We start from the raw sequence: 17250 nt of genomic DNA on the forward strand, positions 1-17250 counted from the left end.
GGGACTGCTGTTAGGTCACCCTTCAGCCTCTTTTCTTCGCTATGAATAAGCCCATATCCTCAGCCTCCCCTCACAGGACAAGTGCTCCAGCCCTGACCAGCCCTGTGGCCTCCCATTAAACCTGCTTTAGTTTGTCTCTCTTGCAATGAACACCAAAACTACACATAGTATTGTCGATGCAGCATCACAAGAGTTGAGGGAATGGGATAGTCACTTCCCTCAATCTGCTGGTCATGCTGGTGTTCATATAGCCCCACCACTGGGATTATTCCCTTCCAGGAGCAGGACTCTGCATTTGCCCTTGTTGAATGTCACGTTCCTGCTCTGAACAGCAGCCCTGCCCTCCAGCGTATCAGCCACCCTCTCCCTTTTGGTGTGATTTGCAAACTTGATGAGGGTGTTTCACCTCCTCCTACTCCTGATTGTTGGTGAACATGTTAGAGAGGGATTGCACTAGATAATCTTTTGAGGTCCCTTCCAATTCCTAACATTCTGTGATTTTGTGCCAAGTCCCGGGATACATCCCTGGGGAGCTCCACTTGTAATCAGCCTCCAGGCTGAATATGAACCATTAACCACTACCTGTAAAGCCTGGCAGCCCAGTCAGTTTTTCACCCATCTAGTCATTCTCCCTGTGACAACATCATTCCAACTTTGATACCAGAAGACTGCAGAAGATCATGTGAAAAGCCTTGTTAAAGACAAGGTGGATGGTACCCACGGCTCTCCCTTCGTTCACAGATCTAGTAATTTCATCATTGAAGAAAACCAGGTTGATCAAATATGATTTAAGCTTGGCAAATCCATATCATGTGTTCCCAGTCACCTCTTTTGTGAGACCAGAAATAGCTTCCAGGAAGACTTTCCCTCATTGTCTTGACATACTTGTCATCCTAAGTAGCTATATAATTTTCATCATGTGATAACCTGCATCTATCTTTTTACTACATATGAATGACTGTCGTCTACATATGCTTTTTGTTCAACAGTTTTTAAGAAAACTACTTGGCAAGCAAAACCAGCTTCTTATAAGTGTTCTCAAAAAGCCTATTAAGAGATAAGCTTGTAACACGTTCTGGTGAGACCCATTTACTGCATATAAAGAAAAATAGTGCTCATTTTTTTTTTTAATAAGAATTTTCGACCTTTATACTAAAAACTAGGTAAACATAGAATCATAGAATCATTTTGTTTAGAAGAGACCCTCAGGATCATCGAGTCCAACCATAACCTAACCTAACTCTAGCACTAAACCATGTCCCGAAGAACCTCATCTAAATGCCTTTTAAACGCCTCCAGGGATGGTGACTCCACTGCTTCCCTGGACAGCCTGTTCTAATGCCTGACAAACAGAAAACCTTAAAGTCATTAATCTGGACATTGTTCTGCCATCTTCCCCAATGCCATATAATCTTTACTGTTTTAGTCCCTTCCCCTCAACGTATTTTCAATCATTTTTTGAGATGGCATTTATGTAGGAGTGCACGTGTTTGCGATCAAACACTTGTAAGCATGCAGGACAAATTAAATTTGAGCCATTTGCTTCAAGTTTTTACTTTTCATTATGAGTCTGAGTTAGTACTTATCTGTTGTAATAACAACAGATGGGGATAGATTAGAGATAACTAAATACACTTGGAAAATGAATGAATTTGATTGGTTTTGTTTTCAGTGGAGGGTAGTAAAAGAAAAATCTTTTACCTTCAGGGAAATTTATGAAAAACAGCAATACCTGTTTTATGTAATGTAAATTAAATCCTCTATATAGAGATGATATATAGGTATAATGATATTATCTGTAAATAGTATGGTCTTGAAGGAACTGAACAGAGAAAAGCAACTGGCACCATACAATTTTTGGCACCTGAATTGCCAGTTAGTCCCTGTAGCCCTCTCTGGAGGTGAATCAGAGCAAAAGCCCAATAAAGGCCTCTAGTTTTGCACTCTTGAAGGTCTGAATAAATGTTTGCCCTTTTATTCACAGACTGTAGGGGCAGTAGAGGAAGAGCAGCTGGCAAAGTTGTGTGCCAAAAATTGAGCAGTGTAAGTTGTCCTGGCTGTGTGAAGTCTCCACGTGCAGTCTAGAAACTGCCGCTATTCATTCAAATCTGTGTGGTCTGGATGTGTTTTTTCTGGTGATATTACAGGAGGAACTATGCAATCTTAAATTTCCTTCATTTCCTAAAACCTGAATTGATAACCCACTTTTTCTCTCATGCTTACCATAACTGAGCTGAGGTGCTGTTCTCACCTCTGAACTGGGTCTCATTTCAATCAAATCATCTGAATAAAATGAATGCTACCCTTTCTGGTTGCTGAGGATCATTCTGTCACAATACAAAACAAGGAAATTATCAGTTCTGATGCCTTTCCTTGAGCCTAAAGCATTCCCTGTACCATGAGCATGAAGTGAAATCTAGTGCTAGAGATCTTAGATTTTGAAATCAGGTGCAATTCCAAATGTTATATAATGTTGTTGAAAATAGTAACTGTAGTGGTAGTATCTTCAATAGTATTCTTAGTAGTACTTTCCATTGATAGATTTGAAAATCCATTAGTTCTGTAATATCTTCCTGGCTCTAAGGAGATAAACTGGAAAAAATGTGCATCTCCAATGTTTTCTTCCTCCACAGGAAAATCCTACATTTTCTTCTATAATATTGCTTAAAAGTAATTGGTGTGTTTTGAAAATTTTACTGAAAACTGCTAATGGGGTTTTTAGTTCACACTTTAAGAGGAATGCCAGAAAATAGAATATGCAGCAATGCTTTTTGAACATAGCAGTTAATGTTGTTTTTTAGTGAATTTCTGTGGGTCATTGTTTGGTGCAATATGAGGAAACATAACATTTCTTAATTTCTTAACTTGTTGGGGTACCAGGAATATTAAAAGCTATTTGAATCCTTAGTGGATAATCCAGACTTCTAGCAGCATTTTACTAATGAGTCAGAAGAAGGTCAGGATGAAGCATATGGTGTCTATGTTCTTCTGTCATGCTTGTCCGCATTTGTTTCTGATAATGTTATATGTCATTGTTCTTAATTTATTTTTAAACATGATGTGTGGATTTCACTACTTACTTTGGAACTTTCATTGTGTAATTCAAACTTGTTTTATTTTATTAACAGGAGGATTTAGTGTGCAATCTTTAACTATGTTTTCACTTAGCTTTCCCATTTTATATTCTGCTAAAGGAATCATTGTTAATGGAAGAGCCATTCATATGTAATTCATAAAATCTTACTTAGGCGCATCTGAGTTTCTCAGCTCATCTATTTTCTGAATTAAATAGAAAAAAGTTGAACTGGTCCTGCATGCTCTCTGCTGTTATGCTATTGAGATCGCTTGCCAATTTTTAGTAGTAGATAAAAATGCATAGAAAGTCCAGCCTGTCTTGTGAAGTATCAATATGATTCAAAGTCCAAGCTGCAATAAAATTTACTCTGAATTGACAGAATGAGTAGAATCCAGAGAAGTCTAATGAAACAGCACCCAGCAATATCTTGAGTCCAATTACCAGTCAGTTCAGACTTAACAAACTATTTTAGAAAAGCAGGAAAGCAGCATGTTCTTGTCAGTAGAGCTCAGAAGATATAAATAAGAATATGAGAAAGCCAGTTTCTACTGGAGTTAACAAAGTGGAGGCTGTTCGTTTGTTTGTGTTTTGTGTATTTGTAGTTTTATTATTATTATTTCTTTGTTTTGTTGTTGGGGGTGGTGGGCTTCTTGTTTGTGTTTTTTGTTTGTTTGTTTTTTGTTCTTTTGTTTTTTGGTGGGGTTTTTTTGGCTGAATTTCAGCTAATAGTTGGCTACAGTCACTGTAGTGCTGCGTGTCTCTCACACTTGCAGATTATAAAGGCGAGTTACTGAAGGCAAGAGTGGGCCCAGAGGTTATTTATTAAATGGACTAGCTGGAATATGAACGTTTGCAAGTCCAAATGACTGGTGTTCTTTGTGTTCATAAGTTTCAAATTGAAACACTACTTTGATATTAACTGAGTTTACTGACCTTATATTACAGTGTAGTAGATTTTTTTAAGACTTGCTGAATATCCACCAATAACCATTTTTTTGAAGGATATTTTTTTCCCCTCAATCACAACTGTGGTAAAAAAAAATGTGGATGGAGACATAATTTTATTTTTCTTTTGTTTTCTGCAGGTAGCCCTGCAGCGCTTTGTCAGCTGCACGTAGATGATGAGATCATTGCTATCAACGGCACAAAGGTTTCACGTATGGACTACAGTCAGTGGGAAGAAGCCATCAGCAGAGCACTAGAAACTGGAAACCTGGTCATGGATGTCAGACGATATGGAAAGAATGGTGAGTTGTTTCGTCAGGCAGATACAGTGTGCTCTGTAAGGCAAATAGGCTTTGTCTCTACTGTACCTGACAGCTGAGAGTCCTTATTAGCCTTACAGTAGTAATACGTATCTAAGCTAAGTAGCTTGCTAGCGTGCCTGTTGCATTTTAACACAACTTGGCTTTTTTTTAACTACTCGTGCATTAGAAATGTCTTGACAAGCAAGTCTACAAAGCATTGATCTACTGACCTCTCTCTTGTGCTCTGGCCTGTTTCTGAGAGGATGCACAGGTAAAAAAGTGTGCAACCACCACACAAGGGTATATAACATTTTCTTTCCTGCCATACCAAAGAAACAAAGAGGAGCTGGTCTCTAGAGGATAGTAATTTTTAGAGCTTCTCTCCCTCAATCAGCAGCTCCCTTTTGTCAGGGAAGGGGATCCTTGTGTTCCTTTCTTCAGGGAGCATTTCTGGTGGTGTATAGCTTGTGGGTGATGTAGCACCTGTGTGCTGTGGTTTTGGCTGTTGACCCAAATGTTGCGATGCTGTAGTCTCTCCAGACTGGTACTACCCATTCTGGCTAGTGAGGGTTTCCATCCTGGCTGAAGGCCTTGTAGCATCTCTAGAATTGCCATGGGTTTAATCACGATACCCTTTCAGAGTCCCAAAGGAGTTTTTCCAGGATTGGAGGTGTGACTAATGACTTATTTCACAGTATAAATACAAAACATTCTTTTAGTGGGAAGCTACAGAGAATAAGTTACCAGCAAGTGGGGAAAAAAATAGTGAGGTGAGGAAGAGACAAGAAACAAGTCACAACTTCTAGCACAAATGGAGTGTGATTAATGGAGAAGAACTCATTGAGTAAACTTAAGGTAGTGGGAGAGAAGAAATGATGGAGTCTGAGATCATTTGTCTTCACATGATCAATTTTGCTAGTTTAGTTCAGACTGCCTGTTTTTTTTGCCCTCTGTGCTTCCTGACTGAGCACGGACATGAAAAATGACACTTGCTGGAGTCAAATCGTACCTTTGTGTGAGTAAAAATGGAAGAATTTTCTCCATCTTTACTAATGCTAATGAAATAGTTTCCAATGAATACTAATTACTCTGTAATGTTGAGCTGCTGTAGTCCATATTAGCAAAACATCTGGTAAACTTTTACCTGGCTTGTGACTAACACTTGCATTTTTGGGGAAGGCGGTCTGCTCATAAAAGTCCTTTTTCCTGTCTTCACAAATTCCACCTGATTTGTGTCTCTCCCTCTTTTGTTATGTGTTTTTTTTGTGTGTTATTTTAATGTGTTTTCACTAACTCTTGTTCTGTTCTTTGACATTACTGTCTACATTAATTTCTTGATCCTCCACATACCAAAAAGATTGGGGCAAAGACCTGCCTTCCCTGCCACATGTAAGGCATAAAATCCTCAATCTCACCAGTATGGCTACCAACATTATAGGTACATCTGAAAATAAATGGATTGATGCAACTTCTGGAGAATACATTTCAAATGTTTCCACCACATCAACAAAAAGAGATTTCTCCAGCAACCTTCAGAGTTCTGTGAGTATGTTTTTGAAGGGTCATGGGATGGTTGGGGAGGAAGAAAGTAAAAATGTAATGCCTTAATAGTGGAAGGATGGGGAAAAGACCTTGAAAATCTTACTTTTACTTGTATTACTTAAGGAACATATAGTGTACTGCAAAAACAGAGATGTGGCTATGTACTTATTAATGTAAATAAGATGTTATAAAGACTTCCTACCATCCATTCCTGAGTGGACACTGCTAAGTGATAAAATATTTGCAGACTATGTTTTAGCTAAAATGTACAGAGTGTTTATTCTTTAGAAAAGACTTCTACCTCTGTTGTTAGTATAAATGAAAGTTGCAGCCCCAAAAAACAAGGGTATAGATGTTTGCAAATAAATTCCTGCCTGCCAAGGGTCTGAATTGGGAAGATTTCAGCTTCTGACATTTTCTCCTCAGCTAATGGATTTTATTTCAACCACCAGTTCACAGCTGGTTATTGATTACGCTCAAATGCCTGCAGTTTTATTATATAATATACTCAAGAAGTTTTCGATAGTTTTGTATCTTTCTGTGGAAAGTGTTCTGAAATGTTTTGTGATATACAGTTCCTGACAGAGGAGACTTGTAATTGGGTAAACTTCCACAAATCTAATGAACCTGAGCCCTTTATTTTGTATTTTTTCAGGATACAGAAACAAAGTTGATAAATGGAATGCAGGGAAATCTTGGCTCTAGCGAACAAAGAGGTAAACAACCGTTGCTTTTCAGCCGCTAATTGTATGGGTTTGCAACATGCACAGACACTAAACCTGTAATCATCCCAAGCTGTATACAGTGGTTGAAGTGAGACCTTAATGAACTGAAAGCCAGACAGGTATCACAGATATCTAGTTGCATCCAAATAGGGTGTAGTTCGCGTCCATGATGTGCTAGGCAGTTGGCGAACTCCCGCCAAAGCAATGATAGCCCACCTGTCTCGGCATTAGTGGTTGTGAATTCACTGTGTGGCTGTGATGAAAGAGAAGAATGCACACAATTCATTATAATTGCCACTGCCTTGTGTGGAAACTGAGTCAGTATGAGCATCGATTTATTTCGCTGCCCAGGAAGAGTGTGAAGAGTATTCAATAATTTTTTTTCTTATTTAAGTTGTGAGGTTTTGAGGGTAGTTCTTGTTCTACTATTATTATTTTACTTTTACTCCTGGAGAACAATGTTGATGGTTCTGGTATGAATAATAATTAACTTATGATGCTATGAACACTTATAGCCTTACTCGATGACAGTGAGAGAGACCAGGAATGTAGATTTCCTAATGGAACAGTAATCCTTAAATGGGAACTTTGTGTTTCATTGTATCTTGAATGAACATTGCAATTGATAGAAGAGTTTCCCCAAGAGATCATTTGCCCTCTGGAGATGCCTTTCTGATGACCTTAAATGGTGATTAGGCCCCTCAACCCAATTTGACATCTCAGTTGGGATGGCTTAAATTAGACAAGGAGAGTCTGAGTCCAAGTTTGACGCTTGCACTGTTGCTGTGATTGGACATTGTTAGTGATAAAATGAAATACTAATCAGTATATGATGTAACCTACTAAAAACTGTTTGTTACTATGAAAGCTTACGTTTCCTTTGTGTTTCAGGGGCTTTTTATTTTTCTAAAGTGATGTTGCTGTAGATTGGAGGTTTAACAAGTATTTTTTTGTCTAGTGGTGATAGTATTTTAGACAGCACCTCATTGACTTGTTTCTATTCTTTGTATTTTTCAAATAGCATCTGAACCTATTTCTTTGAAAAACTTAAAAAGACGGTCACAATTTTTTGAACAAGGTAAACCAAAGAGCTAACATTTCATGTACTTCCATGAAATTGTTCCTGCTGCACACTCGTCCTAACAAGTCTGGTGCTGGGTACTCTGCCTCTTCAGAATTGTTTGTTGCAGTTACAACAAAGCAACATAATTAATTTCCCTTCTTTCCCCAGGGTCATCAGGTTATTCTTACAGTTCATGGGTCTACCTTTGTGGTAATGGGTCTTTGTGTGTTCTCTTTTATCTATAGCTGTTTAAATTTCTTCTGTGTTTTTCATACTGTTGTTTTCACTGGATAGGAGTAAACAGGATGGCGCTCTCTGTTCAGATTTGCCACTACCTACAAAACAAGAATAACTTTGCATATTCCAGCAGAAGCTTAGTGCAGATCTCGAAGAGCTGTAGATGCGATACTGGATCTGAGTTTATCTTGAGTTGCAGCTCTGTGCTTTCATCTAAATTGGTGGAAAAAGGCAGCTGCTGGCTTTCCATTTTGTGGTGATTTCTCAAGGTCCCAAGAAGACCCATATAAATTATGAATGGATTATGCCAGCTTTTAAAGGCAAAAAATGAGGCACTCAGTTTTGGTTTTGTAGGTTGCTTTTTGGTGTTTTGCATGCCACAGCTCACATACTTCCACTAATGTTGTGTGTCTAATGCTGTCTTCAGACTGTGTATGCCTTGCTGTTTTCCTCTAGCCTGAAGGAGTGAAATTCTGGCCCACTGGGAATTTAGTGTGAATTTTGCCAGTGATTTTGGTGGAGCCAGGACTTTGCCTTCAGTGATAGTGGCTTCTATTTTTCCAGAAGTGATATGTGAAGTACCGCAGCATAAATCTGTGTTTGTGGTTCTGTTTGCTTTTAAATATTTTTGCTGCATTGTATCTGCAATATGGTGGTATTTTGTTGTTGCCTGTTTTGCTATTTGTTTGTTGTTTGTTTTTTTTTTTTTTTTGGTTGGTTGGTTTATTTTTTAAAACTGACTATGACATTTGGTTTTTATTTTATAGCAATTTTATAGCAATATTGAAGTATTTAGCGCGTGCTTGAGATAGAAGAGAAGGGAGTTTTTCTAGAATGTATAGTATGGTTTTGTTAATTTTAAACTTTTGACACTTAAGCTTTACAATGATATGAAAGATTCTTCTTCCTAAACCAATACAGGCCAGCAAAAATTTACAGAGATTAGAGCAGAGGGAAGCAAAGATAGGTGTTGCCTCTGCCCTCCTTTAGCATCTCCTGGTGCAACTGCAGGAGATCAAGTCTGTTTGTCCTATCGTCCCTGTGGCTGTTGCACTCTGGTGATGAAGACAAAATTGTGCATATATAGATTAGACACTAGACTGTGAGTTATTAGATGTCTTTTGTATCCTAAATTTGACATTTTCTCCACTTCATGTGGTCCTGCTTCAGAAAAAGTTGCAACTTGTTGCTTTTATGCATTTTTTTTGAAAACTGAAATTTGGGCAGCTCATAACAAGTACACTAGAGGAAACAAAAATAGTGTTGATGGTTGGGAAAGGATTGTACTTAAATCTTTGCTTCTCCACATTTCTCTTGTCTTAGCATAATACACGCCTGTCTCTAAGAATCATCTTGGCACAAGCTAAGACCAAGCATGAGAGCCTCAAATTAGCATAAGGATTGTGATGAATGGTGACAAGCTCACCAAATTCAAGTGTGCTTTTGGGAGCAGGAAAGGAGGACACTTGGCAAGGAAAAATACATGGTTTTGTGGTAGAGAAGTTGCCTGTGGATGTCTATTACTCCTAATCCATGTCAAGGGCAGTAGGTGAGCAGATGCTCTGCCCTGGAGCAGCATTCTGAGTATCGGTCATGCTAAGCAGTTGGGTTTCAGGATAATAATAGGAGAGGTGTAGCAAGGAACCTCTGTATTGCCACAGTGGGATTTGTACTGCTAATTCAAGCAATTGCTGAGAGCACTTGTAAGCATGTAAAGCTTTTAAACAATTACGCACATTAGTTGAAAGCACCTAATGATTTCTGACCTCATTTAAGTTCAGTAGGGCAAAATGCAAGCATGGCTTAATTAAGGAAGCAAAAATTAGTCTGAAGCTCAGACTTTCCACGTTTACACAAGTCTTGCAGTAGTGAGTGTGTATGGTTCTAATGATTTCTGTTTTTTGTCTTCCAAACTCACAGGAGGCCCAGAGCCTGCAATGCCTGATGTAAGTAATATTTAGAAACTACTAATAAGTTGCATAATCCTGATCTTTTCAGTAAGCCCACTGCTTTCTATTGCTTTTTATACTGCTTTAAAGTTGTGATCAAGTCTGAGAGTGCTGATTAGGATTTTCTAATGTGTAATGGAATAGTTGCTTTCTGTCCCTTTGAAGAAAAGGCTAATTTAGATGCTCGTCACTATAAAGCTGTAGTGTTTGTAATGGCTTTTATTTCTCTCTTTAAAAAATGTTTTAAAATGTAGAGAGTTGATTATGTGGAAGAAGATAATATTATTTCATTTCTTTGCTATATTAGCTTCCAGTCCCATCCATTAGTGCTCCTAGTCGTCGGGTTTGGGATCAAGAGGAAGAACGAAAACGACAGGAAAAATGGCAGAAAGAGCAGGACCGTTTATTGCAGGTATAATTAATCTTCACAATCATAGGCTGGCAATCCCTCAGGTGCAGCACCTGTTAGTGAAGAGAAGCAACACTCCTGGAACTCTTACTGATGGCATAAGAGAACTTCAGATACATTCGCTGTGCCACACAGCTGCACACACTGACAATTATTCAGCAAAAAGAGGACAATGCATTAGTGACCTTCATGAAAATCAAGCCCAGACTGTTTATTCACTAAAGCCAGAAGTGTTCAGTCATCACAAGGCTGGTGTGCTCTTACTGGCAACAGAATTTGAAGGATAAGCCAAGACCTAAGGGGCAGTAGTCTTCGCTTTTGAATACGAGTTTTATTTTTTCCCCCCTTAAGAAAATTGTCTCTAGAATGAGTTTTACCTTCAGTTAGCGATACTGCCTTACATTCAGAGATGAAGAAAAGGCAGCCAGTACCATGGTTAGATGCCTGATCACATACTGGCGTTTAGTCATCAGCTAATCAGTTGGTATCAGTATGGTTCCTGGGACCTCTATGGGTCAGGAAGATGAACCTACTAATGCAGAACCACCTTGATAACCAGTTGCTAGAGATGTAGAGAAGTGTTGCAGAAGGGGCAATGTTTGTCATCTTGGGATGCCACAAAAACCAAGCACACATCTCTGCAAAGACCTCAACTCAATGAAGCATAAACCCATTCAACCACGTTGAAAAAGACACATCTCTGCAAAGTAAATTGAAATTAATTATCTAAAGTCTGTTGGCTAGGCAAGGCATCAGCAAACATCATTTACTCTGCACAAGCCCTGCTGATGTATTCAGCAGAAAACTGTGATGTCAATATACAGCATAGCGACCCTGTTGCTTTTTGGATGTTTTCTCTTTTGTCATTCCTTTTGTCTTACAAACTCTGCAAGCCAAGAGCTGTACCTTCCTGAACATATTTGTGGTGTCTCTTATGCTTTGGGTGCTCCATTTGGTGCCTGAAGGTGTGGCTTTAAATAATGTAAACCGTGACTCCCATTTCTTGAGAGCAGTCTCATCCCTCTGTCATCACTTTTCTTTTCTTTGCTTCTCCTTTTTTAGTCCTGAAATAGTAAATTTGGACAGAGTAATAATGTTCTTCCCCATGATCCTAGTAATGAATTTTCAAATAACAGAGAAGGAAAGAAAGAGGAGTCTTTATTTGCTTTTTTTCAGCATCTTGCTTTTCCCAAGATGTAAGTGGTGACTGACAAAACCACCAAAACATTTATTGTGTATCCTGAATAATGCTTTAAGACATTACGCTGATTTCTTACCAAATCCACTCACAGGACAAATTTAGTGTTCCAGAAATTGTTTTTTGTTCAGATGACATTCCAAAAGACCAAGAGTTCTTGTTCAAACCAAATTACTGCTTCATATTTCACTTGATGATCACTTTATGTTTACCATATTAATGTGCCAAATTCCAAGTTAAATATCACCTCTCCATCTTTCAAGAAATACCTTAGGTAGCTGATTTTTGTTCAAATGGGAGCTAAACTGTAAGATGGGGAATTTAACATATGTGAAGTCAGTTGTTATGAGACTTAGTGTCTCCAAAATCATTTTCAGAACTGCTTTGCATTATATTTGAGTCAGGATTTCATTAACTCATGGCAAACCTAATGTCCTAGTGAAGCACAAACATGCTTTTACCACGCTGACCTGTTTAAAAACACATTAAATTCCAGTAGTACATTTTAACACAAATAAAAAATACCATGGTTCTTATATGTGTGTTTAACTTCAATTTAACCTAACAGGAGAAATACAAACGGGAACAAGAAAAACTGAGGGAAGAGTGGCTACGAGCTAAGCAAGAAGCAGAAAAAGAGAGCTCAAAGTATTTTGATGAGGTAGATTATGAATATGGCTTCACTTTCAACTATTTTGTTTCGTGATGGCTTTTTCTTTTATAGTAGATGCATGCAAGCAGGCAAATACTTTATTTTGCTGTGTCATTTATCTTCTCACTTTGGATAATAAATCATTGTGTATTACTTGGTAAAAAGAGATTGCAAAAATGGAAAGGAAAAAGTAAATGGGATGTTCTGGGACCTGTTGAATTTAGCTTTTTTTCTTATGGATTGGTTAGGTAACTACCACCAGAAACATGTTGACAAAAGGTTACAGCATTTATTAATTATTGTTACCAGAATGAAATGGTCATGTTTGCTGTATTTTTACCTCCTGATGCTACCTTGTTGGAATTCTGATTCAATACATCATCAAGGGTCATGTTTTTTAAGTGTCTGGCTTGTCGCTGGCAACCAGTTCATCCTATTTCTGAAAAATGTATATGTCAAATGAACTTCGAATTTACTATTGTGTTTCAAAATCTTAAACGTGTATAGTTTCTATAGATGATGACTTTTATGACTGTTGCTTATTGGAAGATTAGCAGGTTTTTTCCTGAGTGTAGGAGGTGTCTGAGATACCTCTTCTTTATTGCTGTGTGAATGCTGCTTCAGACATCCCAGCTAGATTGGTTGTGTTTATACAGTCACAAATAAGTAGACAGTAATTTAAGGCTTAGGACTTCAATAAGAGAGGTCTTTGAGCTGTTAGAGGACTTTACTGTACTGTAAACCATTTCATATTTTTTCTGTCATTAGAGGTTTGGATGGGCCCATAAACAGTGTTTGTTCTCATTTTTTGATCACTGAAAGACCTTTCCTTATGTTTGAGAGAAGAGTCATGGAGTGGTAGATCTGAAGTTTGACTTTCAAATGGTAGGAGAATGGAGGAGCATGGAGGTTTCCTCCACATGAGGATTCATGTGAAATTCATTAGTCTGATATACACTTGCAGTGTATATCTTCATGTATACATACACTCTTAGGTAGGTCTTGGGTTTCTAAGTCAAAACAGTAGGGAAACATGCTGGGTATCATGGAAGAGTTTGTTTTCCCTGGATATTTAAGAGGGAACGAGATGGTTTGAAATCTAAATGATACTTTAGAAAGCAGAATGTTTCACATAGTTGTGGCTACACTACGCCTGACACTTGCTAAGGTTGCTGTGTGGAATGAAGCTCTTACATTAGGAGAATGTACTAGCAGGCACTCAAAACATGAAATCAAAGTGTACCTTGAGTCTTGCATTGAAAGTGTCTGGGATATTTATTACACTTATTACACAGTTTCCCTTATAGAGCGAGCAACCTGTTTAAAAAAAACCAAACAACAGCTCCCTTGCCTAAAAACATGGGTTTGGTTTTTTCATTCCTACAGGAGCAGACTGTTCTAACCTTAAACACAACGTCTGTCACCGCACGGGCTCCATCTGTGTCCAGCTGGAGGGCAAGCCCTGAGGCAAGGACTCCTGAGGAGCCAGAAGGAGATGGTGGAAGCAACCTGGCAGACCGCTTGCTGGGCGAGGAAGAAGAAAGGAGGAGGCTTCAGGAGGAACGGAGAATCCAGGAAGAAGCAGCCCTGCGTTTTGAGCAAGAAAGGGAACTCCAAGAACTGGAGCTTGAGAGACAACGCAAAGAGAGGGAACAGCAACGCACTGAGGAGCAGAGGCGGCGGGCAGAGATGGAGGAGCAGAGGCGGCGGGCAGAGATGGAGGAGCAGAGGCGGCAGGCAGAGATGGAGGAGCAGAGGCGGAGGGTAGAGATGGAAGAGCAGAGGCGGCAGGCCGAAAGGCAGAGGGAGGTGTCAGTGGAGATGCCTCAGTACCAAAGGTGTGTACCTGTGGTGGGCTGTCCTCTCTCTTCCTTCTGCGTTAAAAATTCAAATAAGTTTCTAAAGGGAGTGTGTGTGTCCTGAATGTATAAGGCTATTCATGTAAGATTTGTGCTGTAGATCAGTCAGGGCAAGATACAACAAGATAACTTTTCTTTCTAAAAGTAAAAGAATCATGCATAAGACAAAGTCTTTCCTCATGAATCAAGTGCTCTATTAACCCACTTCAGCTCATTTTTTTTAAATGGGAAGTATAAATGCAGTAGCTAGAGCCAAATCAAAGATAATCTGAAGCACCAAGCATGAGGATTTTGCAAGAACCCTGCATAAGCTTATAGATCAAGAGCCAGTGGCTCAACATTGAGTGTCTTCAGAAGAAATACCAAGTTAACTCTTTTTTTTGTTGTTGTTGTTACAGTACTGGGTTAATTTGTTGATGGGGGTATCATGTTATATGGGTGAATAGATATTGACTTAGATATCATAACCTGTTAGAAATACCCACTATGGATATATTTATTCTAGAGCACGAAAAAGTTTCTTACCTTCCCTTCTTCAGCAGCCTTTTTTTTTTTTTTTTTAAATATATATAAAAAAGACAAACACAAAAACAAACACTAGAACAAAACCAACCAACCAATCAAATAAACCACAAAAAGCCACCCAACAACTATTAGTTTACAAAGTGTATGTTCTTGCCCAGGAGTTTTCAGACTACCATTACAGGCATCATGGGAGATTAATCTGTCAGAAACAGATTAAAACAGTAACTTTTCCTTATTTCTTGTGCATTTAGCTTACTGCCTTGTGTATGACTAGCTTTGCTGTTTCTCTTGAGGATTTTGCCCTGTTCTTACACAAGTAATAAGAGATGACCGAAGATAATGCATGGTATCAAGTTAAGGTTTAGGAGGAGAAAATATGAATGTAAAACTGGCTATGTTTGCAGGGCAGATTGTGAGACCTGGAGTTACTTTAGCTCAGCAAATGACTGCTGTGTGAGATCCCTGCTGAGCAAAGCAAAAGCACAGTCGTTCCAACACCTAAACAGGTTCTTCTTGGCAGCCTAGCCAGGGTATCTCCACAAATTTAGCTTGCCCCAATTGCAAGATAATGGGACTTTGTGCAGTAACTAACTCAGCTTCTGCAATATCTGCATATCTAAATCCTTGATATATGCCTTAGTCTCAGGGGATTTCATCACTTCTGAGGTTGCTGCCAAAGGATGTGTTTTGCTAAACAAGGATGGTTTTGCTTAGTAGTAAAGGAACAAGTTCAGTGAAACTGGGATTTAAAATATCTAGTGCTAAACGTTTGCTTTATGATGGTATCCACAGATATGACTTGAAATCTGAAATGTTTTATAAACATCTGTGAAGGCATGATACTTGCTGCAAAGAGCATTGAGGTTGGGGAAAAGCAGCTGGAAGAGCTTTTTCGGTGGAAGTTAGTGGGTGCTTCGCTATGGGTTACAAATTACACGTAGACAATTTCTTAGAACATATTTCTGACTTTTAGAGAACTGCTATCTTTGGACAAAGCTTACCTCTTGGCTTGGAAACGGATGAGATAATCACTGTCATATGCTGATACTTGTAATTTTTGCAGTATCTTAAAAAGTCTCGGGGTTTCTTTTCCTCACATGTTTTCATGTTTCTAAGTAATGTATATGAACTTTGTCATTTTTTCTCTATGTATATTTACTGTTTGCTCAATTTCTAGAAATGTTTGGGTTTTTTTGTTTCATGTTTTCTTTTATCTGCATTTTGCTTCTAGACATTATGAGCGCTATGAAGTATCTAAAACAATAGAGGATCGAGCTGGCCAGCCTCTCATTGACAGGTAATAAGAAATTGAATCGGTAGGTAGGTTGAGACAACTTCAGCAATAACTATTAACCATTTTGACATGCTCAGGTTTGGATTCCTTGTCTCTTACAAGAATGTAATTTCAGGCAGTTTTTTAGACAACCTTTTTCTTTCTTTCTTTGTTAGCTGTGTTTCTGACTGACAAAATTAAGCTTCCTTAGAACTTTAACTGTTTGGTGGTTGGGGTTTTTTGTTTTTTGTTTTGCTGTGTTTTTTTGGTTTGATTTGGTTTGGTTTTGGGGAGGGTGGGGGTCCTCTTAGAGATCTGTTTTGGATATTTTTAGTAGGAAATATTTGTCTATGGATTTATTTTTTTTCTGTATATGAACATAATGTGTGTTGTTTTTTTTTTTTAATAGGCATTATGAGCGTTATGAAGTTTCTAAAACCATTGAGGAACCTGGCCAGTCATTTACTGACAGGTATGTGTGATACTGCATCTCAGCGTAGACTCTAACTTTGTGGTTTCTGTGTTGGAAAGCTTCAGAACTTCCAATATACTTTCGCCATGGAACTTAGCGTATACTTCATGTTGCTGCTGTGTTTTGCAGCTTTTATAGTGTGGTTTCATTTTGAGAGAATGAACAGCCAAACTTTTGCTGAATTAAATGCTGTGCTCTAAGCAACAGTTAGTCAGTCACTAGGATTTTACTGGGAGAAGCAGAAGTGTAAGGAAGTAAATATGTGGGTGGTACTAGACTTATCTGTCTGGAAAACAGTTTCAGATAATATTGTGGTTGTGTCATAACGTGCTATACAAACTAAGGTGCAGTCATCCTGGTCAGGATTGTGAAACTTAAGAGAGTAAACAGGGAGGGAAGTGAGAGGCAGCAGCAGCGTATTTATCAGGAAGATAGCACATGTGCCACTTCTTAAGTTATGCTCTCTTTCCTTGGCTATTTTCTATTTTGTTTTGCTTGATGGTTTGCTTGGGGGTTTTACTGTTGATGTTTTGGGTTTGTTTTTTTCTCTTGTGTGGTGTTTGTTTCTTTGTTTGCTTGTTTAGGGTTTTTTGTTGTGTGTGTTTGGTTGGTTTTGGTGTGTGGGTTGTTTGTTTTTGTTTTAGTTTAATTTTATTTCAGTAGAATATATTAGCAACTGCAGATTTGGATTCTTTGAATAGACAGCTTTTTCTTCTCCCTTTTTAATAACTGGACCATGGTTTAAAAAATGCTGAAGTAACTTAAATTCAGAATGTTCGTATCAAGCCTTTGTCTTAGATGACATCCCTCAGTAGTCCTGAAAGATCACCCTTGCTATGTATTTAATCAATTCTTATAGATGGAGTGAGCAACCCTTTTTTATACCAAGAGGAACCCCAAAACTTACAGGGTACAACTAAATGGATCTGTTCCTAAAGGAAGATCTAAATCTAACTTCAGAAGGTGCCTATGCTAAATAGTTATGTCTTGAATAAATGTGTAAAGGAGGACACTTAGGTGCTA

At 38.4% G+C, this 17250-nt stretch overlaps 1 protein-coding gene across 27 annotated transcripts in view; it reads left to right on the forward strand.

The window, feature by feature from the left end:
- Positions 1–17250, forward strand: part of LMO7 (LIM domain 7) — a 132888-nt gene that overhangs the window by 105265 nt on the left and 10373 nt on the right. For 20 of the 27 annotated variants that reach the window (XM_071806265.1, XM_071806260.1, XM_071806290.1 and 17 more), the window contains 11 exons: positions 4162–4323; positions 5681–5865; positions 6521–6581; positions 7612–7668; positions 7822–7863; positions 9811–9836; positions 10147–10251; positions 12015–12107; positions 13485–13936; positions 15714–15779; positions 16165–16227. In XM_071806265.1, coding sequence (XP_071662366.1) covers positions 4162–4323; positions 5681–5865; positions 6521–6581; positions 7612–7668; positions 7822–7863; positions 9811–9836; positions 10147–10251; positions 12015–12107; positions 13485–13936; positions 15714–15779; positions 16165–16227 — 1312 coding nt within the window. The remainder of the gene's footprint in view (positions 1–4161; positions 4324–5680; positions 5866–6520; positions 6582–7611; positions 7669–7821; positions 7864–9810; positions 9837–10146; positions 10252–12014; positions 12108–13484; positions 13937–15713; positions 15780–16164; positions 16228–17250) is intronic. The other 7 variants (XM_071806271.1, XM_071806338.1, XM_071806240.1 and 4 more) reach the window with 5 other exon arrangements.

This window comes from Patagioenas fasciata, chromosome 1 (assembly GCF_037038585.1).
Source record: "Patagioenas fasciata isolate bPatFas1 chromosome 1, bPatFas1.hap1, whole genome shotgun sequence".
Lineage (NCBI taxonomy): Eukaryota > Metazoa > Chordata > Aves > Columbiformes > Columbidae > Patagioenas > Patagioenas fasciata.